The 27,603-nt window shown below is 43.2% G+C and overlaps 1 protein-coding gene across 4 annotated transcripts; it reads right to left on the bottom strand.

The window, feature by feature from the left end:
- LUC7L (LUC7 like) lies at positions 1-27,603 on the bottom strand. Of its 4 annotated transcripts, none has more exons than XM_030577025.1 (11): positions 27,419-27,603; positions 26,045-26,115; positions 24,861-24,955; positions 14,757-14,855; positions 12,896-13,006; positions 12,094-12,237; positions 11,394-11,570; positions 9,646-9,734; positions 6,035-6,064; positions 4,825-4,995; positions 1-2,102 (listed from the first exon to the last, which is right to left on the bottom strand). In XM_030577025.1, exons 4-11 carry the CDS (start codon positions 14,850-14,852, stop codon positions 1,961-1,963), a joined length of 960 nt encoding a protein of 319 aa, XP_030432885.1. In that variant the 5' UTR covers positions 14,853-14,855; positions 24,861-24,955; positions 26,045-26,115; positions 27,419-27,603; the 3' UTR covers positions 1-1,960. The 4 variants fall into 4 exon arrangements, with proteins under 4 accessions (XP_030432885.1, XP_030432883.1, XP_030432886.1 ...); XM_030577024.1 differs by lacking the exon at positions 26,045-26,115 and adding an exon at positions 3,404-3,465 and having other exon boundaries at positions 2,016-2,102; positions 27,419-27,565; XM_030577023.1 differs by lacking the exon at positions 26,045-26,115 and having other exon boundaries at positions 27,419-27,565.

The following is a 27,603-nucleotide window of genomic DNA, read 5'->3' as shown; positions in this document are numbered from 1 at the left end:
GCCACAAACATAAATCTTTAATGTGAGTAAGACTGGCAAGAGAACAGCATATTTTACTTACATTTTTATACTTAGACCAAAACTCCTCATAAGCAAAGGTGCTATAAAGAACAAAATGCTCCAACATGATAAACCGCAACATACAACAAATCAATGCATGGTGGGTTCCTTTCTAACACTCCATTACACTTGTGTGATCAGCTTTAGAGTTTTATTTGTTATTAAAGCCTTTGTATTCCTAGAAAGGAAATATGCTGGGCCAGGCCCTGCTCTAAGCAACATGTACACCCCTGCCATTGGCTTCAACAGGAGCTGCAGGTGTAACTGAAGACAAGAGTTGAGCCCAGCATATCAATCAGCTGCCAACCTGTGTGATGTTCCCTCATCATAGGTTAATTTATTCTAATGATGACCTTGTAAATAAGAGCCCTGAAAAGCAGGAGCTCACCAATTGTGATACATAGAGATTACAAAACAATAATTAAAATGCAGTATTAGTTGTAAAACAAAAAGGAACTAGATTCCCCCGCAATACCTAAACATGCATCTAGAAGACTAACACACCAAGGAAAACTCCTGCACCTCTTCAAAAAACAAAAAACCCCACTCCCCTGCAAATTAAAGAAAATTGAAGAGTTAAGTGAATTATCAGAGGCTCAGCAAGGAAAAAAAATGGCTGGAAAACCCTAACACGCTGGCCACACTAATGCAATAGTATTTACAAATACCTTAAGTTTCCACTACGGGAAAATGGTAAGATTTAACTGTTAATTTCAGATACCTGCCTAACCTAATTAATGAGTAGGTGGGAAGTCAAAACTGGACAGCAGTGGCTAGAGTTACATTACTTTAATTCATGATTCTGCACATATTAACTGCTTCAGCTAAATTATTCTGTGAAAAGTCTCACAATAGCACGATCCTTGTGATCGCCACTGTGGCTGGCACAGTGAACTCAGAGGAAGTTTTTCCTCCCTAATTTTAAAATTCATCTAGTTACAGGTATTTGATTCTTCCCACACTGTGTTACAGTCCAGGCTCCTTTCACCTCAGTTGTAAGCACCAATGAGATAAGTCAGTTCAGTGTAAATTCACATACACAAAAACCAGGCCAAGGGCCCACCCTTATTAGGCAACCTTCTGTCTTAAGAGGCCATAGCTCACGGTGCCATCACATGTACAAAGTACAATTCTGCTCCACCCTGATTGGAAGGCTTCCTCCATTAAGCATGACTGAACTCTGTTACAAAGAGATCAATCCAGATACTGTGTTTCACTTGAACACAGGCCTTTTTATAGTAGGTATGTGTAAATATTACTAGGGATAGGCCCAAGTGTATCTCAGTATTGTGCCCCAGGTACTTTGGTCATCGTCATGAAGATGAACTAGAGTTGTTTAAGAGGGAAATTAGGGGCTAGTTTTGTTTGTCCTAAATTAGCTGGAATACAGAGATGTTTCTCAAACACTGGAAACACAAAATGAGTTGCTAAGCACTTAAAAAAAGCAAGAAAAACCTTAAATTCCTCTGAATGTGCACAAACCAAAGGAAAAATGTGAATTGAGGTAGCACCAGTGCTACTGATGATCTCAAACTCGAATTGTGTGAAGGGGCAAGTGGACATTCCAAAAGGGCATCAGTGTTACAAATGATACAGCAGGATACGTTTCCAATCACAGCACTAGCTCTAATTGCTGCATTCCTTGGGTCATGCCAATCAACACATGTAAATCACTGACCTGTGTTGAAGTCAATTCATCAGATTTATTTATTCCTACTAAAACAAAATCCTGGTAACCAGTACGTAACTCTGTATCTCTACAAACTCACAGCTATCTGCCAAATAATACAAATTCAAAACTACAAAAGATGAGTTGTGTTCAGTAAATATAAATGGGAAATTTAGGCTTGTTGTAGAATGTTTATCAGACTATTTACAGTGCAATACAGATCATTTGAGTTCAGATCTCGCCAGCTTCTCTCTCTTCCGATCTCTTGGAACGAGATTTGCCGTTTGTGCTCTCATGCCGTCTTTCAGAAGAGCTCTTCTCTTTTCTCTCTCTGTCTCGTGACTTTTCTCTTGAAGATCGGTCTCTAGAGGATCTGAAGTACAAACCAAACCACTGTAACATTTTGCCTCAAAAAGCATTCATGAATGTGCACTTGATGGCAAAGAGCTGTTCCTATCAGGAAATAAAGTATGTCTCAGGAGGTACATGCACAGATAATGCTAGGTCAGGACTACAGGTCACCCTGCAGTGAACTGAAAGATCAGTCAGTCTCCAGTGAGCTTTGTGAAACAGCCACCATCATCTGACTATTTGTAGAAGTCAAGGAACATTTCTCAGTGGTAAGAGAAACGTGTAGGCTTTGTCACTCTTCCCTTAAATAGCTTGACACAAGAGACTCTTTAGGGTGTTGCCTACAGGGCAACAGTAGAAATGCGTATGGTTCCTCTCACTTCAGCTCTATTTCAGGTTCTCTTACAGCACTTTTGGCGATACTTTGAGACAGTGGCTTCCTGCCTAGAGTGCTCCTTTACATTAAATTGACTCTCCTCCTTGGACTCAAATGTTTGTGTAGTCCTGGGCTTTTGGTACTTTGCCTCTTGAGAACTGTCAGTTTTGCCAGCATCCTCTGTTCAAAACATAGCTGTAATTTTGGACTCAGGGACCACTCTGCTAGCACGTTATCATGAGGTAGCTAGGATTTTAATCAAGGCTTGACTACTTCAGCCTAGGCAGAATTAAGTCAACTAGCTTCCTTAGGCCCAGTCTTCCAGTAGTGACCTATGCTAAGAGTCAACTAGTCATCGAGCAGCCTTCAAGAGGTGCTATTCCCATCAGGTTCCTTACACCTCCGGTACCTTCAGAGGGCATGGGAAGCATTTTATTCTAGAGCTCCTACGATATAGGAACATTTCCTTGAAAGTCACAAAAGGTTGGCATAGAGTTTCATTTACACGCAAGCTTCAATTACTCTAGAAAGTAAGGTTGAGACACTATATCAAACACTTTCATAAGAACCCAGATACATCAAAGCCACCATTTTGTCTTCATCTCTACTTCAGTCATTCAGCCCCCAAAACAAGCTAGCCTGTTTGAGAAGGTGTATTCTTTAGCCCTTCCCCTCAATGGTGCCTCTTGCCCATAATTCCATTAGTTTCGAGACGTTTGGAGAGCTCTGCTTTGCTATGGAACAGTAATTGTCAGGCTCACTAATTCCTTTTTAGAAAATGGAATTGCCACCGACTTTTCGCCAATCTTCTGGAACCTCCCCAGTTCATGAGTTTTCAGAAATGCTTGTCACTGGAACAATAAGTTTGTTAGCCAGTTCCTATGGGGCACATGTTATCCAAGGGGGCTAGTTTGTATATGTTGAAGTTTTCCGAAGTATTCCCTTACCTGCTCTTTAGCAATAGTTATTACAGGGTCTTCCTCACTTCCTAATTGTCCAAACTTCTTTTCTTTATTTTTCATGTTCAAGACAGATTTAAAAAAGGACTTTAGTATCTCAGCCATTTGTGAGTCAACATTATTTTCACGCCCCCCCTTATTTATTAACAGGCTACTTTCTCTCTGTTGATCCTTTCCCTCCCCCTTCACATATCTGTAAAAACCCTTCTTATTCCCCATAGCTCCTGAGCTAGCAGTCGCACAAGCACCATGTGTGCATAATGCGTTGTATATCATTTGCATTGTACTGAGGTGGGTTCAAGAAGGGGATGCAGTACTAAACACAGCTTCCTCAAGCTGTCCAGAGCACCGTTAGAGCATGCTATGGCCGACTTCAGCAAAAAACCTGGTGACATGCGTGCACACACAGGATCAGCATTTAGGTCTTTGGCTTTTGGTCTTACAAGTACTGCAAGGGAGCATGCTCATCCCTTGAGGTGCAGAATATTTAATATTACTTAGATGCCTGCTCCCACCCTTCAATAACCCAGGGACTGTTTTAGGGGCCAGCTCCCAAAGAGACACATCAAGCTCTTCTGTAATATGGGACCTTGAGGGAAGAGAGGAGTAAAGGGGAAATGCCATAACTCCTGCAGTCCCCTTGCCCTCCCAAAACAAGAGAATTCCTAGAGAACCATCCATCCCTCCTGCCAGAACATGCCAGAGACCATCAAGATGTAGTCCAGGCTCCAGCAAAAAATATACCCCTTTCCCAATGACAACCCACCAGAAAAGAACATGTGTCTGAGACCCCCTTAAATGCTGAGATGATATAAAACCATACCAGGAGGCAGCTGTGCAAGCAGTAGCCAGCCCATGGCATGCTGATGCCCAAACATCCTTTTGTACTTTGCTTTTAGCAGGCCAAGAGGGAAGTTCCAGATTTGCCCCAGCAGGCTCTGGCCTTTTTCTATAGAGGCGTGAGTGAGGGAAAGGTTTCCCTAGCAGCGGGCCCTCACGTTGTGATTCAAAAAGGAAAGCAAAGGTTCTCCTTTAGACACACATCTCTAAGCTGGGACTCCATTACACCAGTCATGCCTCAGCTTGCTCCCTGGCACCATCATCTGCAGATGACCATGGGGAAGAACGTCACAGACTTGGGGGTTAGTCACAGTTCTTACAGAACAGTGGTTTTCAATCTGAGGGTCTGCAGATTATGTCTAAGATTTCCAAAGGGGTCCACACCTCCATTTGAAATTTTTTAGGGGTCTGCAAATGAAAAAAGGGTTGAAAACCACTGTCCTACATGCTTTAGTTCCTGACTTTAAGGTTAGCCCCACTCCATCTGGGTGGAAAGCCATTCACAACATCAAGGACTCCCATAGAAGGGCTCCCCCTGCTGGTGGTGTTGTGTGAAGGGGAGTACATACTTGTGTTTTGAACTCCTGTCTCTGGAACCCCGGCGGTGACCTCTGCTGTGGCTGCGTGAGCGGCTCCGATGGCGTCTGTGTCTATCTCGCTCTCGGGACCTGGAGCGGGACTTCCGTTTCTCACGGGAAGCGGATCGTGAGCGCCTTCGTCTCCTGTCCCGAGATCGTGACCTGAGAAAACACACAAGCTGTTTCAAACCCCAAGGTTCTGTAAACGTGAGACACCTCCCTGTCAACATGGTCAAGACAGGGGCATTCCAGAGTAACAATGCATCTGAAGAGACAGCAACAGCCAACTTCAGTTGTGGTTCACTGTACATCCTTCCTAACATAGGAGGCAGCCCAGCCCAGGGAACACACACCAGCCTGGGATGGAGGGCAATCAACCAGAACCCAACGCTGGTAAATTCCAAACGGGAAACCAGCTGGCAAGCTCCTAACCTCAACATCCATTAAACACATGCTGATATAGCGCACAGCTACAGTGCGGCAGTCAGAAATGGATCCACACATTAAAGGAAAAGAAGCTGAGGAATAAATGGCTATGGGAAGTGCCATGCAAGATCCTTAGAAGGACTGCAAATGAACTCTTTCCTATGAAAATGCTGCACTTTAAAAAGTAAACTCATTTCAATCTGTCCTAAAACAAGCAGCAGAGGGTGACAATATATTTGTAAGGAAGTGGGGAGAAAAGTTAAATGATCACAAAGTTGTTCCTGGCACAGAATGCCATTGTACTGGATGTGCCAGGGACATCCGGAATCCATCTACAGTTGCAGGAATCTCAACAACTTTGTACTTACAAAGCGCATTCCATTCAGGGACTGCAAAGCTCTGTGCACACAAACGATACAGACATCTATTGCAAACAGGAATCCAGCACATTCACTTGTTTAAATGCTGGAGTTAATGTGCGCCATGCCTGAATGTCTGGAGTAGTTGACACTTCTCTCAAGTTACCGCATTCCTCTGCCCGCACAGATCACTTTTAGAGACTAGGGAAGTGTAGGGTCCTGAGAGTGCACTTGTGGCAGTTCCCATTTTCATTCAATGAGGGCAACAGGTGGGTCTGGGAAATCACAGCAGCTACTGAAAGTATTACTAGGCTTCTGATTACCATACTCAGGAACCAAACACAATTAAACTAGGCAGGAACAAGCACATGCACATGCTGCATTTGAAGAAGCCTTCGTAAGATTTACACACTCACCTTCTGCGATCTCTGTTTTTGGAGCCAGACCTAGAAAGAAGAGCAAAGTTTATTTCAGAGAGTGAACAACAAGGACGTCACTATGGGTTTTCATAAGATCCTCCAATCTATAACATCGCTGTTCTCAAGGACACTACAGCACACTGAGTAACTTGGCCCCTCAACTGCGGCCACCAGTGTAATGGAAATCAGATGTACATCAATGGCTTGTTCAACTCCAAAAAACTGCACTGGTCCAACTTGGTTTCGGGTGCTCCAGGTAACAATAATTAAATGCAAAACCAACACACCCCCATTCGCTGTAGTGTTAAGGATGCACACTGCCCTCTGTTATGTACAGTCTTAACATCTCATTTATCTACCACCTTAGACCAGTGGTTTTCACCCTGTGGTCCGTGGACCTGAGAGTCTGCAGACTATGTCTAAGGTTGTCATTACTATAGAACAGTGGTTTCGAACCTGGGGTTCGTAGACTGAAAGCCACTGCCGTAGACACATGTAGCTGAGATTTCTTGGGACCAAGAATTTTAAAGCTATCTAAGGAGTTGCACAGTAGTTCAGACTTAAGGTTGCATGTTCAACCTTTAATTCTGCAATAACTCCATTCTGGCAGTTTAACCTTGCACAGATCCATTAACAGAAAATTACATAAAAGAAATGTTGAGTGAAGGGTGAAGTCTTGTTTTAAATGGACATTATTAAACAAACAACACTTGGCTAAGAGAACAGAACCCCATACTCAGGAAGGGACTTATACTGAGAGGGTGCATTTACTGAATGAAGTCAGTATGTATCATGACTTAGCCACAAAGAAACATTATTAGTTAATTAAAGCACTGGAAGAGAAAAAGGGAGCTAGACAGATTGAGCACATGCTGACAAGCTGGGCTTAAGGTACAGCTGATACATGAGAAAGAAGTTAAATCAATGTTGTCTTGCTCCTGTGATGTAGCTCAACTTGACAAACAGAACAGCAGAGCCTTCTTATAGACAAGCAAGGTTTAAGATAATTTTTGGTGTTCCCTTCTGTATCTTCAGATAAAAATGTCACGCTCTAACAGGTATGGAATTTGACAGCTTTAGGAAGAAAATGTTCCCTTCAAAAGCACTGACCACTATCCGACTCTCCAGAAGAGGCCTGAACTTTCAGACGGGTGGGAATGTGTGCTCTGTATGGGTCAAAGGCTGAAGTAGGGCTGTGGTATCTGCTCAGGCAAAGCCATATGGGGAGCCTGCAGGTACCAAGTGAGGTTCCAGGCCAACAGTTTAAGCACTTAGCGTGTATAGCATTGTGTATGTCCAGAAGCATCATGCTCAGCTGGCTCTGGCATGGGATCCAACACTAATAGCTGGCACACCAGCAATCCTACACCTAAGGAGCCATTAACCTGCATCTCCCTCCTGACCCTCAGGAACCAGGCTTTTGGAAGGATATAAGTAAGAAGGAGCTGAGAGGAGGCAGCCTCTGGGGGAACTGAGCCAGCATTGTTGGACAGTCTGACCAAAGAAACTGAGTATTTTCTCAAGGCAGCCAGGTCGGGTTTGGTGAGTTTCTGGCAGAAACAAACTCCACAGTTGAGAGGCTACCATGGAGAGGACTCTCCTTAAATAGACAAACGACAGCATCCAGGCATGCTATGACCGTGAGGTGGGTCAGAGAGAGAGGCTACCAGGAGGCAGCTGGATCGTAAGCCATTTAGGTTTTCATTTTTAGGAACCAGCACCTTGCATTTTTGTGGGTTCAATCCTGGCAGCCAACACAGTGACCTCATCCACATCAGTGCCTGCTGGGCAACCCCCCGATCGGTCCAAGGTAAAGCACATTGTAGCAGCATTTCCTAGATGCCACAAAAGCAGGACGACTGAAGCAAGGTCTCTGATGAGAGCACAGCGCTCCGTTTTTGGCCATCCAAAGGCAACAAAACGATTTTCTGGACACCATGTTGGGGGTCTCGTTGCGGAGATGTATGCAGTAATGCCCTGAGACTGTGGACAATTTTCACAATGAATGGGGAGATGCTGCCAACTGATAGGGCACTCAGATGTTGCCAGTTCCCCCAGAGGCTGCCCCCTGCGAACAGGCACGATCATGTCCAGGCTGAGCTTAAGTCAGCTGGTTTCCATGCAATATCCTTGTCTGTCAGTCACACTGGAGGAAGGAGGAAGAGCGTTCTTTCTGGGTCACCAGCATACAAACACAATAGCTCACGCTGTCTCACTCTCCCCTAGGGTATCTACATCCACACTGAACAAGAGGCAACAAGAACCACCCACAGCTGAAAGCCACCAAGAAGAACATCCTCTGGGATTTCTCAAACAGGAATGAGCAGAACCATAGCAGGAAGATTCCTGGCACTCCTGTTGAGTCCAAAGGTAAGTCAAAAGCCCCTCACTGGTAAGGTATGAAAGGCTGCTGAAGAAAGGGATAAATAGTAAGACAAAATATAGTATTGCCTCTATATAAATCCATAGTATGCCCACATCTGAATATTGTGTGCAGATGTGGCCACCCCATTTCAAAGAAAGATATATTGGAAAAGATTCAGAAAAAGGGTAACAAAAATGATTAGGGGTATGGGACAGCTGCCATATGAGGAGAGATTAATAAACATGGGACTTTTCAGCTTGGAAAAAAGACAACTAAGGGGGGATATGATAGAGGTCTATAAAATCATGACTGGTGTGGAGAAAGTAAATAAGGAAGTGTTATTTACTCCTCATAACACAAGAACTAGGGGTCACCAAATGAAATTAGTAGGCAGCAGGTTTAAAACAAGCAAATGGAAGCATTTTTTCCACACAACGCACAAAACCCGTGGAACTCTTTGCCAGAGGATGTTGCGAAGGCCAAGACTGTAACAGGGTTCAAAAAAAAAACTAGATACATTCATGGAGGATAGGTCCATCAGTGGCTATTAGCCAGGATGGGCAGGGATGGTGTCCCTAGCCTCTGTTTGCCAGAAGCTGGGAATGGGCAACAGGGAATGGATCACTTAATGATTACCTGTTCTGTTCATTTCCTCTGGGGCACCTGGCACTGGCCAGTGTTGGAAGACAGAATACTGGACTAGATGAACCTTTGGTCTGATCCAGTATGGCTGTTATGTTCTTAATTAGTGAATATGGCTGCCATCTGCTCCTTGCCTCGACATCTTCACTCACAGATTGGTGCTGTTTCACTACAATGTCCTCACCTGAAGTCTGTTCATGGAATTAGTGCATGGCAGGAGCTATTTGAGCAGACCCAGCAGCACCTTCTTAGTAATTTCAGAAGGAGAGAGACTGGGCCATAGCTGAAGCCGTGTGTTCAGAGTTAGTTTCTTAAGCAGGGGATAAGCCACCAAATGCCTGAAAGTTCCTAGGAGCCTCTAGCTTTCAGCAATGCAGCTGAAGATTAAAAAAAAAAAAAAAAAGTCTATATAGTGCTTTTTTTCTTAAATCAAGGGCACTCCTAGGAGCTTACACAGGGTCAACAACTTAGCCCTTAATGACACCATTATTTTGGAAAGGATCCGTCTGTCATTTTCAGGACTCTTATAATAGCCACAATTAGGAGAGCTGCACTCTTTTACAGCCCATCCCTGCAGAAGGGCTCACTTGCTTTCACTCACCGTCTGCCCATTCTCTCCTCTCTCTCTCTCTCTTCTCTCCGCCTCAGACGATCTTGGTTTCTTTTCTCCTGTTTTTCTGCCACCATTTTCTAAGTTGAGAAAGAATTCGCACACGGCGTTAGACACACAACAAGGGAGTAAACTAAGACAGCAGGAAGACCTTGCAGTTGGAGGCAAAACGCAGTAATTCAATGGAAAAGGCAAATGTTGCACAAATCTAACACATCATGTCATCTCTTTATTGGTTTGAAAGGGATTCAGATTCCAAGGCCACAAGGGACCATTGCAATCATCTTGTCTGACCTCCTGCCTAACAGGCCACAGAACATCCGCATAGACTCCTCATTTACAATTTCACTTTGAAACCTATCAGCTAGCCAGCTTTTAATCAATTTGATGTGTGCCATGTTAATTTTTTATCACTTGAGTTTTTAAATCAAAAAGTGTTGTGCGGCATCATGTCAAATAACTTACAGAAGTTGCAGTATATTATTACAGTAACCCTACTACCTTTATCAAACAAATCTGTAAATCTCATAAAAAAGACATCAAGTTAATCAGACAGGATCTAATTTCCACAAACCCATGCTGATTGATATTAATTATATTATCATCCTCTAATTCTTTATTAATTGAGTCCAGTATCTATTACATTGCCCAGGATCGATATCAGACTAACAGGCCTATAATTACCCATGCGATCCTGTTTATGCTGGATGTGAGGATATAAAGAACTGCTTATGAGATGAGACAAAACATGGATGGTACAGACTTTGTTACAGATTATTTAACACCTCAAAAGCAGTTGCTTACTTGCCTGCCAAGACCTCTATTCAAAGTCCTGTGTTTCCCTTAAATCCGTTGAAAGCATCACTAACATATACCAGTGCAAGGCATACAGCTCTGGGTGCCTGTGGCTGTTAGGAGTAGCATTAGCGGTTTAGGCTGTAGGCCGTATGGGGCAGGGATTGTCTCTCACTGTTTGTATGTAAAGCACCTAGCACAAGGGGATCCTGATTTTGGTTAATGCCTCTAGGCCTCATTATAATACAAATACTCAATCATAGCACAGAATGGAGAACCCTGATCCGAGCAAGCAGAAAGCACCAGTTCACTTGTAAGGTTTGTGAAGTGACTGACTTGGCTGAGTGTCAGTTCTACCATTCACATGAGCCAAGCTACTGTCTGTGAATCCAACTTCACTTCAAGCTCATGTTTTGAAAATCCTTCCATCATTAATACTTCAGCTTCTGCTTCACTTAGACCTTCATTGTCTGCACTCTGTAAACACACTCTGCAGAGCTACAGCATCTCACCAGTAGGTCTGAGTGCTTTATAAAAACACTAAAAGCCAAAAAATATGTGTGTCATTTGTTTTAAAAATGATAGACTTCCCACTGCAAATTGTGGCCCAGTCCTATGGACTCCAGTTCAGAACATACCAAGAGCCCCATTTATGTAAGGAGGAAGCCAGTCTAGTGTAATTCTTTGCCCTGTTCCTCTATGGGTACAATTTCAGTTACGCAGACATTACAGGGCTGAACCAGAAGTGAGGTTAGGCAAACCTCCACTTGGAGTTTCATCGATCTTGAATTCAGCGTGTTTCAGAACAAAGACTGTGTAGAATTTCTATACAAGCCAAAGCCAACAGGTTACAAAACAAATTAAATGAATAAGTATTCACAGGAGAGCTGTCAGGCCACTGCTGGCCAAAGTGGAGGGATGGGGTTTAAAATATAACTGATTACCCTCAGCTGGTCCAATTTTTCACGGATCTGAATGAAGCCCAAGTGTAATTTGCCTCCAAAGTGATCAGCGAGACGCCGGTCGTTGTCATGGAGACCAAGATACGCTGAGCAGACCTCACAGACGCGCAGCTTCTGCTGCTGGAAACTGGATGCGGGCATGGAATTGCGGTATTCTTCCTGCGGAGAGGCAGACAGCTCAAAACCAGAGGAAACCACCCTAACACATACAGGACACATGCAACCCTCAGAAAGCTTGGAGTGAGTATTTTAAATTTAAACAGGAATCTCATTCTCAACATTTGGACCACTTCCAACGCTCCAGTAAAATCTGTGCAAGAAATTACTATTACTGTGCAACCTCCTGCTTTAAAAAAAAAAAAAAAAAAAAGACCTAAAAAGCACCTACTAATAAGAACACAGGAACTGCCAGATTGGATCAGACCAAAGGTCCATCTAGCCCAGTATCTGCTCTCTCATCATGTCTAGTACCAGCTGCTTCAAAGAAAGAAATCCTGCAGCAGGCATTGTTAGATGGATGAAAGCTTAGAGCTTCTTTCATTCTTTGAGACCAATCACTTGCTAGCTCACTGTGCAGCTGCAGAGGGGAGGCTGCCCAGCTGGCTGCTATGTGCTCTGTTTACTAATTCAGTTCACCATTACATAAAACATGGGAACACAATAAGTGTTGATATTGGCAAACCTCTGCTTCTTTCTTCTTTGCTCGGACCTTCTCCACTTCCATCAGGATCTTTTGGGATTCATCCACATTTCCTTCAGCTCCCAGCTGCTCAGCTTTAGCCAGCAGTTTTCCTATGTCTTCATTCAGCTCGTGAACTTTTTCTGCCTAAAGACAGGAGTTTGCTTTTAATAAGACAAAGAACCCTGTAAAGCTTGTGGGATTTGCAGACAATGAATCCTTCACTTGCATTCATAGCTACAGATACATAGGGACCTACAATAAACTATTCCATCGCCACCATGACCCAGGGCTGGTTCCAGTGACCTGCAGTCCCCCCACAGAGAGGGGAGAAAACTGTCCTCTCTCTCCAGATCCCAATTTCTATCCCTTGTTGTTCCTGCCTGCCTCCCACCACTACCAGGATCTTTTAACGATGACTGGAACTTCCTTCAGGCCCACTCCCCCCCTGCATGGATGACAGCTCCCTTGGGGGATTCCCTCCCTAGCATTTGCTAACACCCCCGCCTGAAGTTTTAACAAATGGGATGGAACAAATAATTACACAGGGAAGGGCCCAACATCCAGGTGCTTGGACCAGCCTTGCAAGTTTCACTGACCTCTCCCCAGCCAGGGCAGCTCTGGGGCTGGGGCCAGGGAGAGGCACCTCTCCCCATCTGCGTGGCCCTTGATAGCCTGCTGTGCAGCACGCAGCTTAGAAGTAACTTAGATCTCCTGTTTTAGAAATCACATTTTACCATAGATAGGCCTAGTCATAACAGTGCACACAGGCCCTCAGAACAAATGTTGAACTGAAGAGTGATACCTTTGCAGACACTTCAGCACTGATCTCCTCTTGAGTTTCGGCCAGGCGTTTCTTAGCCAGCTCAGTTCTCCGGTCACACTCTGCGATAAAGGACTCCAGGTGATCCATAGCCTGTGTGTGTTCAAACCAAGAACTGTAACTATGGATGCTTTTTGCTATACAAGCACCACTTGCTGGGCTCTGGCTCTCTCTCACTAATAAGAGCCAGCCAGGAGGATTCCTTTACGGATCACAACCCACCACACAGCTTTCCTTTTTTACCAGAGTGGATGTAGGGCAACATTTTCAAACTGGGATCAGACGGCCCACTGACCTGATCCAGTACAGCAATTCCTATATTCCTCATGCTGGCAGCACCCACTCTGGGGAACACACACTTGTAAATGGATGGTGGAGATTAGCCTGTCTTTTTCCCTTCATCTGTTAGTCTTTTGAAGCAGTGATACAGTTGGGATTTGAGCTCCTACTCCACAAAGGAGGTTGTGCTCAGCCCTAACACCGCCTCCCCCCCATATATATTTTTTAACTCAGTGTCGTTTACTCCTCTAAGGGGCCAGGATACAGTGTTTCCTCAGGCTATGGACACACTACCACTTACTGTGGTATAATGTACATCACTCAAGGGTGTGAATAAGCCACCATCTTCCCCACCCCTGAGTGACATAAGTTATGCCAACCTAAGCGTCAGTGTAGACAGCGCTATGTCGGTGGGACAGCTTCTTCGGCCGACATAGCCATCACCACTCGCGGGGACAGGAACAATTAAGTTGACGGGAGAGCTCTCTCCTACTGGCTTAGAGCGTCTGCAGTAGAAGTGCTGCATTGGTGCAGCTGAATTCACAGCTGTAAGCTCTGTAGTACAGCCATAGCCTTAGCGTGAGGGAAGAGAGGTAGGATGCGAAAGCAAAGGTAACTAGGAGACCAGGATATCAGTGATCTCATAAAGGGGGGAAGGGGAATGGCAGGGTGCCAGTAATTAATGAGACAGTTGAGAAGACAAATTTACAGGTTTAGCTAGAAAAATACTGAGCTAATAAAGGAGGAGGAGATAGAAAACAGTCAGCAGAAAGAGCATTGGGTTCTGTTATTTCAAGAGAAATGAAATTAGGGAAGGGAGCAACAGAATCAAATGCCAGACTCTTGTGACACCAAGATGAGGCAAACTCAGAGTCAACAGCTGCTTGAATGCTTAGGGAAGGGAATTTCACTGACCCCTGTTCCCCTCCCCACCTTTCCCAGGTAAGTAACGACAGCAGGGTCATTACACCTTATTTTGAACATAGATGTGAACAAAGAGAATGAAGACTGCTCTGAAGAGTTTCTGATCTGGCTGTAACTTGACAAAGTCTCTACATTCTGAGATCTAGCAGGGGATTCACACTTAGATGGCAGATGTGGTGCACTGAAACACCACTACATGGAGAACTGGTGCACACAGATATGCCGGAGTAGCCGGGCTGGGAAAGCTAGCATTGATTTTACCCTTGAGCAGCTCCAATGCACAAAATCAATGTGGAAGCACAGGCTGACAAAGGTACGACACAGAGCAGGTTTCTAATGTTAGAATTCACCTCTGTTCGCAGCTCATCAGAGCATGATATTTCCCGCCTTGCTGAGGACAGTGGCAGTTCTGAGCAGGAAAGGAATGCAGCCTGTTTTTATTCTTAGGTTTTGCAAATGCCGTAATTAATTTTAACCTTTCAATTCAGCATCAGGCTGACATGGGGAAAGGGACTACAAATTAGCAAATAGTACAGTAAACAGAAAGATGAGCAGAAGTGTCAGCTGGACTCTGCTACTCTGATATCAGAAGTTACACTGATCTGTTTACACACAAATAACTAAAAATCACAATACTTACATCCAGCTCAAAAAACAGGTCCCTCTCTTTACTTGCAATCTCATAGTCTGCTCTCAGCGCCAAGTCATGGATCTTTGTACATTCTCCCAGGTCCATGCGCTATGGGAAAGTAAAGATAAGGTCAATGTAAGAACTTTCTACTGCTGCAACAAGCACTGATATTTAACTGCTGACAGCTGTGTAAATGCTCATTTCATGTATCACACCCGCAAAGGCAATTTAGAAACCGATTTTCTTTCTTGATTTACCAATATGAGAAGTGGCCACAAGAGATATGTTTGGCTGGATTATTCTTCCAGGTGCTTCTGAAGTAGAACTATTTGACTATATGCAAGCAAAATATATCATTCAACAGTCAGAGGCAGATAGAATGAACTAGTTATCTGACTCCTAATATTAAAGGGCAACAGGAAAAATGCATGGGGTTACTGAGAAAGTGTCCAAGGAAACCCAATACAACCCCACAGCACTCAGGTGCTGCTTCCTAGTTAAGAGTAACTCAGTCTGAAGGTGAAAGAATGGGGCCAGTGACCAGTATGTCCACATGTCTGCTAGCAACTAACTTGTGGAGTAGTAGTAAGAGTTCCATTGACAGCTACCTTGCACAGGATTAGCCTAATGCAGCTATGGATATGAAGTCCCGATGGACCAACGCGGTGGCCTCTTTTGCAACAAACCATACGATATGACCTGACTAGCAAGCAGGATTGATAAAAATAATAAAAAACACTACTTAAATAAAAAAAGGTGTTTTAATTAAATTACACATTTAAAAAACCTATTTACAATTAAATTTAAAATTGATAAACTATAATTATTAAAATCATGTAATTAAACAAAAAATAGTATTAAGGAGTATGTGTATGCTGACCAGCTTTGAAGAAAGTCAAACCACTGAACTGGTGGAAATCACTAGCTAAGCACTGGGAAACCAAAGTTTGTTGAAATGCTAAACCAGTTTTTGACAACAGTACCCTTTTCCTGCAAGTGGAGAGAGAAATATTTTCTTCACTTCAGTTTATTCAACTACTTCAGGCCCATGACTAGTTAATTTGAAGTTAGGAGTTGAAAAAGCAGGAAAGCTCTTCCAATCGATGAATAAAACTAGGTATGAGAGGGTGACATCTACTAGTTCTAAAATGTTGAAGGACATGGTGACCAGGAACAATAAGGTCAATTCAACTAATTATAGTAATACTTCCTTAGTTTTAAATGCCAAACATGTTTTGATAAAAACTCTTTTCTTATGCATCCTGCATATTTAAAGGAATAAAAATGTGAAATGCTGTTTGTGTGTGTTTTTAATTACATTTGAATTACAATCCAAATAGCGCTTGACACAAATCAACAGTTAAAAATTAGTTTAATAAGAAATGCATCAATCCCCATTTTCTAACATAACAAATAACGTAAAAGAATAAGACTAAGAATATATATAAGCTGAGTTATACAACTGCTTAAATGAAGGTATATAGATATAGTTTATCCTCCTGGTTAGCAAAAAGAACCAACAAAATAACCACCAAATTTAGTGTAAAAGGCTATATTTAGTTGCAATCAACATATGTTAATGGTTACCAGCCAATGAGAATCAACCTCTCTTTAGGAAAATAACTAAAAAGTAGAAACACAAAAAAATTAAAATACGTGATTTAAAATCGCATTGATTTAAAACTAATCCGCCTTGCTAACAAGAGACTAAATGGGACTGCCTCCTTGCCAAAAGAGGCTTCAATCACTTATGCCATCTGTTCCCAATTTTTAAAATCTATTCCAAGGTTATCACCAAAAAATTAGGGGCTTCAAGGTTTTAATTAAAATATTTACAACTGACCCCCTCTAGTTTCATCCTGCGTTTATCAGCATCTACTGCCACGAACTTGGGTTGTTTTGTTTTTTAAAATGGAAAAAAAAAATTATTTACTATGTGGAGAGCTCCAGAGCCAAAAGGCCCATTTAGGAATGGAGAACAAATTCCATCAGAGCTTATAGAGTCATGCTGCAGAGATGTGTCTGTCTGTATCTGTACTCCCAGATGATTAGCGGGGTTGAGCAGGACTAAGGTTAAAACTAAATATCTCTAAAATTAGCTAGCCAGTAACTGAGGAAAATACCTAGAGAACTGCCTACAAATGTCTGATCTATAGGGAACAATCTTGCAGCAGCAGCCCCAAGGTGATGGAGGACAGCTCCAATTTCTATTATTCTGCAAACAAGAGAGAGCAGTGCAAGTCATGCGCACTAGCAGAACAGGTACAAAGAAGGAGGACGGCTAAAAGTTTCAGAATGAAGCAAGCACATTAACACAAAAAACAGACTATACAGAGATGAAATATCAGTTTTTAAATGATTACTTGTGACATCAACATCATTGTAGTTATTAACAATGAAACAACTGCTCTAACTGACTTATCAAGCCATTTACTCTTAGTTTGAGCTGCCAAATGGAGACATGGCTGTGGCCTTTAAATACAGCCACCACTTCCAGGAGCAGCCTTGTTCCAAGATCCCTTTAACAGGGTAACATTTGGATTAAGTCTCTAGAAAAAAGCTCTGAAGGACTAGTAAGATATTACGATCGTGTCGAGCCCAAATTTCTCCAAGGGAATCTAGAGTGGCTTCAGGTCAGTACTGGTAATTACAGCTTTCAGCAATATCAGACTGGAGAGTATCCTTTCACCCCTTTTGTTCTGTGGGGCCATTCTAGCAGAATTCCTTTCCAACACCAGCCAGAGGAGGATTTTCCATGAGATAAGGAGGTCCAGTCACAACCTAGAACCATCTTCTCCTGAAAACAAGGTTCAACATTTTTTGCAAGCAGAGATAACACTTCTCCGATTTGAGAGGCAAGCTCTCAGGCTAAAGACCTCACTTTCAAGAAGTCCCCCAATTCATTCTACACTCTTCCCTTCTCTCTCTAGATCTCATGAAAAAGCAATGCATCTCGGAACTTATCTCCCTTGGGGTAATCATCCTGCTTTCAATCAGCAGAAAAGTCTTGATTTCTCTTCCACTTTTTTTTGTGGTAATCTAGACGTCTAGAGGTTTTCACAGGGCCCTTTACCTCAGCGTACCAAGCTGATTTCCTGTTAGAACACTGGCTTTTCTGATCAAGAAAATCTCCCAGAATTTTTCGAGTTCCACAGGCCTCAACAGGCTTATCTTCATCTGCCAATATTACCCGGCATTAACATTTCTATGCTATAAGGGATGACCACTATCAATTACAGGCAATGTCCTTTGGACTATCATCTGTTTCACGGGTGGACTATGCAATTGATGTCTCAGCATGGCTACCAAAATGGATAACAGGGCACTGATATTTACCCCCTCCCTATCTTAACAACCTACTGGTTGCAGGGTCACCACACTTGCCCTAGGATCTGGATGGCTAGGCATCACATGTTTCTAAAGAAGCTCTTCTGCAGATTCAATAACTCCATCACAAGAACTCTTAACTCCAAAGAGCATCTTTCAGAACTAACTTGGATGCTATGAGTTGCCCAAGGAAAAATTTAACAAAATTCAGGTCCTCATGGATGAGATCTCTGCCATGCCACAGGTTTCATCAGCTCACCACTGTTTCTTGCTAGCAGGCACAATGGTAATTTGTGCCAATACAATTCTCTGGGCGATGCTCCACCTCTGTCACTCTCAAAACTATATGATCAGTTCACAGAGCTACCCAATTTAGGAAATATTACCAGCCGACACTTCCTCCAGAAGTGCTGCAGTCCCTTCACTGGCAGAAATACTGCCATTGTTTGTTCCACAGCAATCTGTTGGCAGATCCACTAGCGATCTAGACAACCACCAGGCCAGAGCTATCTGCATTCACTTCAGGACAAGTAGTCCCTCAGAAATTCCAGCTAAGCACCAGCCTCTGGGAGTGCAATAGTCCACCTCCCTCCTCCATGTTTCTCCACCTGATTGGTTGCAAATTCTGAAGGGTGACAACAAAACAACTGTAGCTTGTTGCAACCCACGAGGTGAAACGGACCACAAAAGCGTAAACAAAGTTTTCTTCACTGGGAAACTCTGTACCGACTCCCTATGCCACACAGGTCTGGAACCAGGCTCAGCAGTCACGAGACAACAAAAAAGAGAATGGAAGCTGAAGCTGAACCACAATGTCTGATAGATTGCTGATGAGGTGGTTTCTCCTGCCAGTGGATGTTAAAAACCAGCCCAATGGGAAGAATGAAATTCCATCCTGGCATTGGCATTCGCAAGCCTGGTGAGTGGACATCCTGTCCCCAGGATAATGACTTTTCATGCTTCCTTGAAATATCCATGATGGCCAGATAAATCTAACAGGAGCAAGCACAGTTGTTACAGGAGGAGAGCCAGCTCTGCTATAGTTAAGGTGAGAGCACCTTTCTGTTTAAAGGTTAACTCTTGTGAGTGCTCTAAAATCTGTATGGTTACTCGAGATGCCTTCACATTTGGTGTGCCTCATGGGGTTGCCAGGTGGTGTAATGATCCAATTTTAGATCCTTTCGGCAAAGGATTCCCAAGGTATATCCATCCTGAATAAAGCACACTAGCTTTTCTTAAGTTGACAGATTCTACCAAACTTTCTTTTAGCAGACCTAGGGATCAAACTAGGTCTCCAAGGTGGTCACATGGTCTGATTAGCTGGACTTTAACCCCTCGGTAGTGCATGGGACCCACCAACACAAATGTGCACATAGGGTGCTTAAGAGTTTGCTAGCCAGCCACAACTCATAGGACCTGCACAGCTCAAGAGGACATATTACAGCCATCAAACCTGAGCAATACTGAGGCACTGTAAATCAAATCCACACTCTGCGGCAACAAACAAAAAAGAAAGAAGTAGGCCTGTTGCTATAATATGCCCCTGTCAAAGGATTGGGGGGGGGAGGGAGAAAATGGGGGGCGGAAACTCTGAGTACAGCAGAAAATTCAGAAGGTGCTCAAATTCTGTCTGAAAATATGATAGATTAGACATATGAAAGGGGAGGGGAGACAGAGGTGGGTGGCAGGGGAATTGGGATGGGCAGGGGCATTGGTTAGACTCACATTCTCCCCTCTAGGAGTGTCTGAGCCCCCCTCTGTGCCACCACATATGTGCCATGATCTAGGGGGCCTTGCCCCTCTTGGGGACGTCCAAGACCCCCTTCGATTCTCCCCATGTGAGCCAGCACCCGGGATAGCTCTGCACTTTCGAGTGAGGAGCTAAGAATTCGCATGTTAGGAACATACACAAGAATATACAACATGCTGAAACTGGAGTAAGGAGTTGAGACTAGACATGCTTGATGTATATCAACCCCCTCTTATGTACTAGGGAGGAGGTGACGAGAACACTCACTGACATGAATGGGGCAGATTACATGTCTCAGTTCTATTTTTTCAGGATGTATTCAACTCCAGGGGGTGCTTTCAATCTGCTGACACCATCACATTGATATGAACTGAGCCTCCTATGTATTCAAGATTATACTGTGTGGGGGATGTGGACACAGCAAAGCACTTGCTGATGATTAATTTCATACAATTATTATAGCAGAGAAGACTGTTCTTTTAAAGGACGATTTTTTAAATGCTCTAAAATCTGCATGTTTACCTTGAAATTTGCTGTGCTTCATCGGGGATGATCCAAATTTGCAATCATTTGGGCAAGCAGTTTCTAAAGCAACTCCTGAAAATTCTACCAAAATTTTCTGTATACACCTGGCTTCTAAAAAGTTGATGGCTTATTAGGATGGGAAGTAGAAGTTGAACTAGAAATGATGGCAGGATTGGAGGCAGTGATGAGAGAGAATGTCTTTTCTCACATGCTTAAAGTTCCTGTAAACCACCATCTAACTGTCAAATTTGGGGACACACGACCATGTTTGACATTTCCCTCACCAGCTCTCTTAACAAGAAAAGTCCAGGACCTTCAGAGTAGCATTCTCTGAAATGCTTTCACTTTCTCCATGTGACAGGTTGAGCGTTCTGGAGGGTGACAACAAAAGAACTGGAGGCAGTCAGACAGAACTGCAGGATCTCAAAGCATGGATGAGAGGGTGATTTTTGGAAGAGGGATTTAGATTTATTAGGAACTGGGGAACCTTTTGGGAAAGAAGGCACCTATACAGGAAGTAAGGGCTCCACCTAAACCAAAATGGAACCAGATTGCTGGCATGAAAATTAAAAAGGACATAGAAGTTTTTAAACTAAGGGCTGGGGAAAAGCCAACAGGCGCGGAGCAGCACAAGGTTCACACAGAGACATCTCTTAGGTGAAGATTTATAAATGGGGGCTACTCTATATCCTAGCAAAGAGAAGAGGATAGAAGCTGATAAAAATACAGGTAGGAACTGAAGAGCAAGTGTAAACAAAAAAGATTCCCATTCAATTACATCAGATGAAGGCAGACAACTAAATACTGACAAAATTTAATAACGCTTGTTTACAAATGCCAGAAGTTCAAATACTAAGCTGGGTAAACTTGAGTGCCTGGTATTAGATGAAGATACTGATATAATAGGCATCACAGAAACGTGGTAGAACAACAATAATCAACAGGGCACGATAGTACTAGGGTATAAAACATGTAGGACTGAGAGAGTGTGTCATGGCTGGTGGGGGAGTGGCACTACATTGAAAGAAAGCTAAGAGTCAAACATAATAAAAATCTAAAATGAATCAAACTGTACCACAGAATCTATATGGATAGAAATTCCATGCTTGAACAAAAGGAGTATAGCAGTAAGACTATTCTACCCAACCATGTGGCCAGGATGGTGATGGGGGACTGTGAAATGATCAGGGAGATCAGAAAAGCCATAATATCAGAAATAGTAACGGGTGATTCAACTATCTCCATACTGACTGGGAACATGTGACCTCAGGATAGGATGCAGAGATAAAATTTCTGAACGCCAGTAAGGACTGCTTCTTGGGAGAGCTAGTCCTGGATCCAAAGGGGAGAGGCAATTCTTGATATAGTCTTAAGTGGCACACAGGATCTAAATCAAGAAGTGAAGATAGCTGAATTGCTTGGAAATAGAGACCATAATGTAATTAAATTTAAAATGTTTGTACAAAGAAAAAAGAAACCCACCCACCCATAGTAGCATTTAACTTCAAAAAGGGGAATACACAAAGATGAGGAAGGTAGTTAAATGGAAATTAAAAGGAACATTCACAAGAGTGAAATACTTGCAAGCTGCATGGAAACTATTTTAAAACACCTAATAGAGGCTCAAACTAAAACATATACCCCAAGTTAAAAAACAAAAACAAAAAAAATAGAGGACCAAAAACCACCACCGTGGCTAAACAGAGTAAGAGACTGTTAAGAGACAAAAAGACATCGTTTAGTATCTGGTAGTCAAATTCTACTGAGGAAAATAGAAAAGAGCAGAAACTCAGGCAAGTCAAGTGTAAAACTATAATTAGGCAGGCCAAAAACAAAACTGAAGAGCAAGTAGCAAGAGTTTGTAAGTACATCAGAAGCAGGAAGTCTGCTAAACAATCAGTGGGGCCACTGGATGACTGAAGTGTTAAAGAAGCACTTATGGAAGACATGGCCGTTGTGGGAGGAGCTAAATTAATTCTTTGCATCACTTACTACTCAGGGAATTCAAAATTAACATCCCTTGCAGATTTTACTTTCCTCACAGAAAAATGGATTCACACGCCTAGGGCATGCGTCTGGTTTAGATGTCAGGAAGACAGAACCTTTCCTCTTGTTAGCAGCAAGTATGCCAGCTCCAGCCCCCATATAATAAAGAGAAAGCTATAAATAGTAACTGCATTTTAAGCAGTTTAGCTTGACTACAGCAATATAAAATGACTTCTTTTATAGTACTTTAAGATTTACCATCAGAAAGCAAGGCTACAGAAATTCAAATACTTGAATTCTTATCTCCAGCATGCAGCACCCTAGTTCTAGTGTGGCGATGACAGAACACATGTTGCATTTTCTTTTGAAATAATCTCAGTTTACTGTATCTGTCTGGTGGTATCCATTTTCCGTAAGTAATTTTTTTCATCTTTACTCCGTTACCCCAAATTAGGATACTTTTAATTGCATAAAATCTCATCAGCACCATCAAAATCCTACACTCTCTTTTTTGCTCCTACAGAATGCATTTGAACTGAACACTCAAGATGAGCCAGATTTTTCCCAGGGAAGGAGGCAGAAACTAGAAAAGCAGGGAGGTGCAACTGGGTTCCTTCTTTCATCTGCAGATTAAACAAAATCTGCTTCGACACTTAAACATGCTACTTAGTCAAACCAGTCCTAAGAACTAAATTACAGTGAACTACAAATTGCCATTAATGCTTTAATATATTCCCCATCAAAAGAAAGTTGTTCCCTGGGGAATCCATCAGGACAGGGCCACATGCAGTAAGATTGGAGACTGGAAAGATGAGGAATTGAGAATTAAATTAGATCGAAGAGAAACAAGGTTGTTTAAAAACATCTCAGAGTTCCACAAATGAGCCTTGATCCTGCCTGCTGAGGGCAGAGGGTGGGCTGGAAGGGGAAGTGGCTATGTCCCATTGAAGATTCATAAATGGCAAAGTCAGAAGAGACCATTGTGATCATTTAGTCTGACCTCCTCTATAACAGAGACCAGAGAACTACCCCACAATAATTCCTAGAGCAGATCATTTAGAAAAACATCCACTCTTGATTTTAAAATTGTCAGTGATACAAAATCCACTATGACTCTTGGTGAATTGTTTCAATGGCAAATTACTCTCTCTGTTAAAAATGATGCCTTATTTCCAGTCTGAATTTGTCTAACTTAACTTCCACAGCCACTGGATCACGTGAGACCATTCGCTGCTAGACTGAAAAGTCCATTATCAAATATTCACTCTCTGTGTAGATACTTTACTTACAGACTGTGATCGTCACCCTTTGAGATAGGCTCAAAGGGCTCAGTCTATCACTATAAAGCAGATTTTCTAATCTTTTAGTCAGTCTCGTGGCTCTTTTCTGAACCCTCTCTAGTTTATCAACATGCTTCCTGATTTGTGGACACCAGAACTGGATGCAGTATTCCAGTCACACCAGTGCCAAACACAGAGGTAAAAATCTCTCTATTACTACTCAAGAAACCTCAGTTTTATGTGCCCACAGATCTCATTAGCCCTTTTGGCTGCACCTTGAGAGCTGGTGTTCTGCTGATTATCCACTATGACACTCAAATCTTTTTCAAGTCCTGCTCCTCAGGATAGAGTCCCTCATCCTACAGTCCCCCGCGGGCCTACATTCTTTCTTCCTAGATGGGTACATTTATATTTAACCATATGAAAACACACTGTTTGCTTGCACCAAGCTTACCAAGAAATCCAGATTGCCCCATCAATGACCTGTGCTCTTCATTATTTTCTACTCCTTCATTTTTCGGGTCATCTGCAAACTTCCCTGATGGTTTTAGGTTTTCTTCCAGGTCAGTGGTAAAAGTATTTAATAGCATAGGGCCAAGAACCAATTCACCTGTTCAGCGATGATTCCCCAATTACAATTACATTTTGAGACCTATCAGTTAACCAGATTTTAATCCATTTAATGTTTGGCATGTTAATTTTATATCTTTCTATATTTTTAATCAAAATATGTGATACCAAGTTAAATGCCTCACAGAAGTCAAGAATATTACATGAACGCTAATACCTTTATCAATCAAACTTGCTAATCTCATTTAAAAAGATACCAAGTTTGTTTGAAATTATCCATTTTCCATAAATCTATGTTGATGGACATTATCCACTTTTAATTCTTGATTAATAAAGTCCCATAACAGCATTAGAAAGTTTCAAAGGCACCGAGTATGTCAAACTGACAAGACTATTCTATTTTAGTACCAGATACAGGATTCCTAAAACCCTTCTCTTCGGACCACTTCCATATAATTCTACAGGCAGATTTTTTTCAACAGCAACATGTGTGTGTCACAGATGGTCATACTGAAAGTCATGCACTAGGTACACTGAGAATGTGCAGAGAGAGTCTGATCTTTCCTAACTGGCATCTCCTAAGATATATATATATATGGCACAGGGATGTGATCTGAACAACTTCCACTGCCTTTTAGTTCACCATATCTTACTACTACCAAGACAGTCACTTACTGTTCCTGCTAGGATATCATGAGGGCAGCAGTCCAGGAGGTGGCTCTTGCAGACACGATCATCTGTAAACTTCACCCTTTGCCTGGTTTCATCTCCTGAAATTCATGTGTTGGTTTAAATAAGAAAGCATTAGAATGCTGATAAAGCATGATGGTGCTGGTATGATCATTTCGCCTCTATATGCAGATTAAAAATACTTCATGTTCCTGTTCCCCAAGATTGTTTGGAAAAGCTTAGAGGAGAATAAGGTATTCTGGAACTTTTATAATTGGCAACTGAAATATTAACATTGCATTTAGATAACCAGTACACCACATATTAAATGCGGTGCTGGAAAGCCAGATAGAGCCATGGCCTGTTACCTCTGCAAATAGACAGCCTAGCCAGGAAAAAAAGACAACCTGGCTGATAGCCCTGACAATTTTTTAATTTTCTCTTTTAAATATACAAAGGATAGGGGCAGGAGATACCGAAACCCATGCTATCAGAGGGCCATGAATCACAAAACAGGGCTGTGCCTGGCAATTTCTACAGGCAACTGCTACTTACTAAATCCAATAAGCTAATGCTTCAATCCTATTGGTTTGGACAGCCAAATATGCAGTGTGTTTTCCAAGGCCATACGAGGAACGAAGCTTTTTAAGTGTCGGCCTGGAACACAAAACATGTACTTCCCACCCCACCATCCCACCCTCAGAACACACTTTACACTTGGGAGCCACTTAAACAAGACAATATCAGAAAAGCAAAAAAGAAAAAAAAAGAAACGAAGTTAGTCAATACACACTGCGAGCTCCAACACATACTATACCCTTCTGCATTCTTCAAGACCTCAGCTGCAGAATTTTATGCCCACTGTTGAAAAGTTTTAAAGGAAAAGTTTTCTTGCCCACACCTGCAGTAAGGAAGTCAGGGGAATGATACATAAAAGTAAAGGCAAAGTGGCAATGGTATGTGACAATTTTATAGCTAATCTGTGTATATGACACAGGTATGTGTAATACTAAAGTATGAAATAGTTTAGGATTTGCAAAGCATCCAGGATTAATGTAGTGTCTATTGAAAATGTTTTTTTTTCTCTCTCTCCTCTTTCTTTCTTTCTAAGCTACACTCTTAAAATTACTTGTGAAAAAAAGCAAACACTTTTTTTGTTATAACAGCTTTAAAAATTGGTTGTGACTCACGGCTCGATGAACATGAGGCTTTTCTGCAACTCCCTTGCAGATTGATGTAGGCAGGCAAAGATACACTGAACCTTTATAAATAAAATAGAGGGGCCACAATTGTTCAGTTTGTATGAAATAAAAATATGGGAAGCAATTCAAAAGCAACTCAATACACAAGAAAGAAAAAGCACTTATTCACTTACGAAAAAAAGTGCAAAATACCAGGACAGCCCTGCTAACGTGCCAGAATAAGTTTAAATATTATTAGCTCAGGAGAAAAGAAAATACAAACCATCGCAGGAAAATAGTTTTGCATAGGATGCAACATTCCTGTCCTTGGCAACTGGTATGAGCTCAGTTTCTACATACAAACCTACCTAGCATGCATCTGCGTGTAAAGCACTGACTGAACACAGAGCTTTTCCTCTGAGCTTAAGGCCGGAAAGTCTCTCCATATAACTATATATTAAGTCAGGAAAGTTAGACTTCCAGCTCACCTTGCAATGCAATAGCAGAGGCACTCAAGGCTGTTTTAGGGGAGGCTTAGATTGTCTCTGTTACAGAACCGCACACTAAGCACATATCCTCTGCTGAAGTTTCCAAAGAGTCCCAAGAGAGTCTGCACAGGCTAGACCTAGGCTACTCTGATTAATTACTATAAAAGAAGAGGCTCCACAATTTCAAACCCAGGCTCCCTATAAAGGAATCAGCCAAATCCCACCTGTGGGAACTCAAGTTGACACAAACAGAGAGAAGTGTCAAACAGGCACTGGAGTCCTGAATCGAGTTGTTCAAAGGTGAGCTGCAGAAGGCCCTGGTGAGACACCTGGGCAGTCAATGTGCCCCCCTCCCGCCCGGGATAGGTACTGAAACACACAGACTCTGGTAACTCTGACCATGCAGATGTTTCCAGCAGCTGCCGAGGGCTCTACACAGATGACGACAGGCGCCACAGCTGGACAGGGCCCCTGCAGGCAGAGGCTAGGGGAGCATCAGCAAAGTTCAGGTGCTGGATACGGAGCCTCCACAGCTGGGGGCAGCAAGAGAACCGGGCTCTGCCCCTGCTCGGGAGAGGGGCTCAGGCCCCGGCGCCAGGGCCCCCGCTGGGACGGAAGCGGGCAAAGGAGCGAAGATCAGTCCTGGGAACCAGACTCGGGCCCAGGAGCCAGGCCTGGCGGGGGAGAAGGGGGCGGGCTCAGCCCAGGAGGCAGAGCTCGAGAGGGGCGGACGGACCCCGGATGGGCCCCCCACGGCGGACGGACCCTTCCCCAGCTGGAGCGGCCCCGCTCAGAGCCCTCGCTGGCGCTTGTCCGGGCCCGGGCCCAGCGCGGCCGATGCCGGCCCCCAGCCAGGCCGCGGCGTTTCCGGCAGGCCCCGCCCGCCCCTACTCACCGTCCCGGGCCGTGCCCATGAGCTGGTCCAGCAGCGCCCGCATCTGGGCCTGGGCCGACATGGCGGGAAGCGGGCGGCGCGCGGCTCCTCACAGCGGGGACGGAGCGAGCGGGGGGCGCAAGCAACGGCTCCGGCGCCGACTCCGGCCGCAACAGCAGCCAGCGCGGGGCACGCTGGGCGGAAAC

The sequence above is a fragment of the Gopherus evgoodei genome, chromosome 10 (genome assembly GCF_007399415.2).
Source record: "Gopherus evgoodei ecotype Sinaloan lineage chromosome 10, rGopEvg1_v1.p, whole genome shotgun sequence".
Taxonomy (NCBI): Eukaryota; Metazoa; Chordata; order Testudines; family Testudinidae; genus Gopherus; species Gopherus evgoodei.
This window is presented reverse-complemented; position numbering and strand designations above follow the sequence as displayed.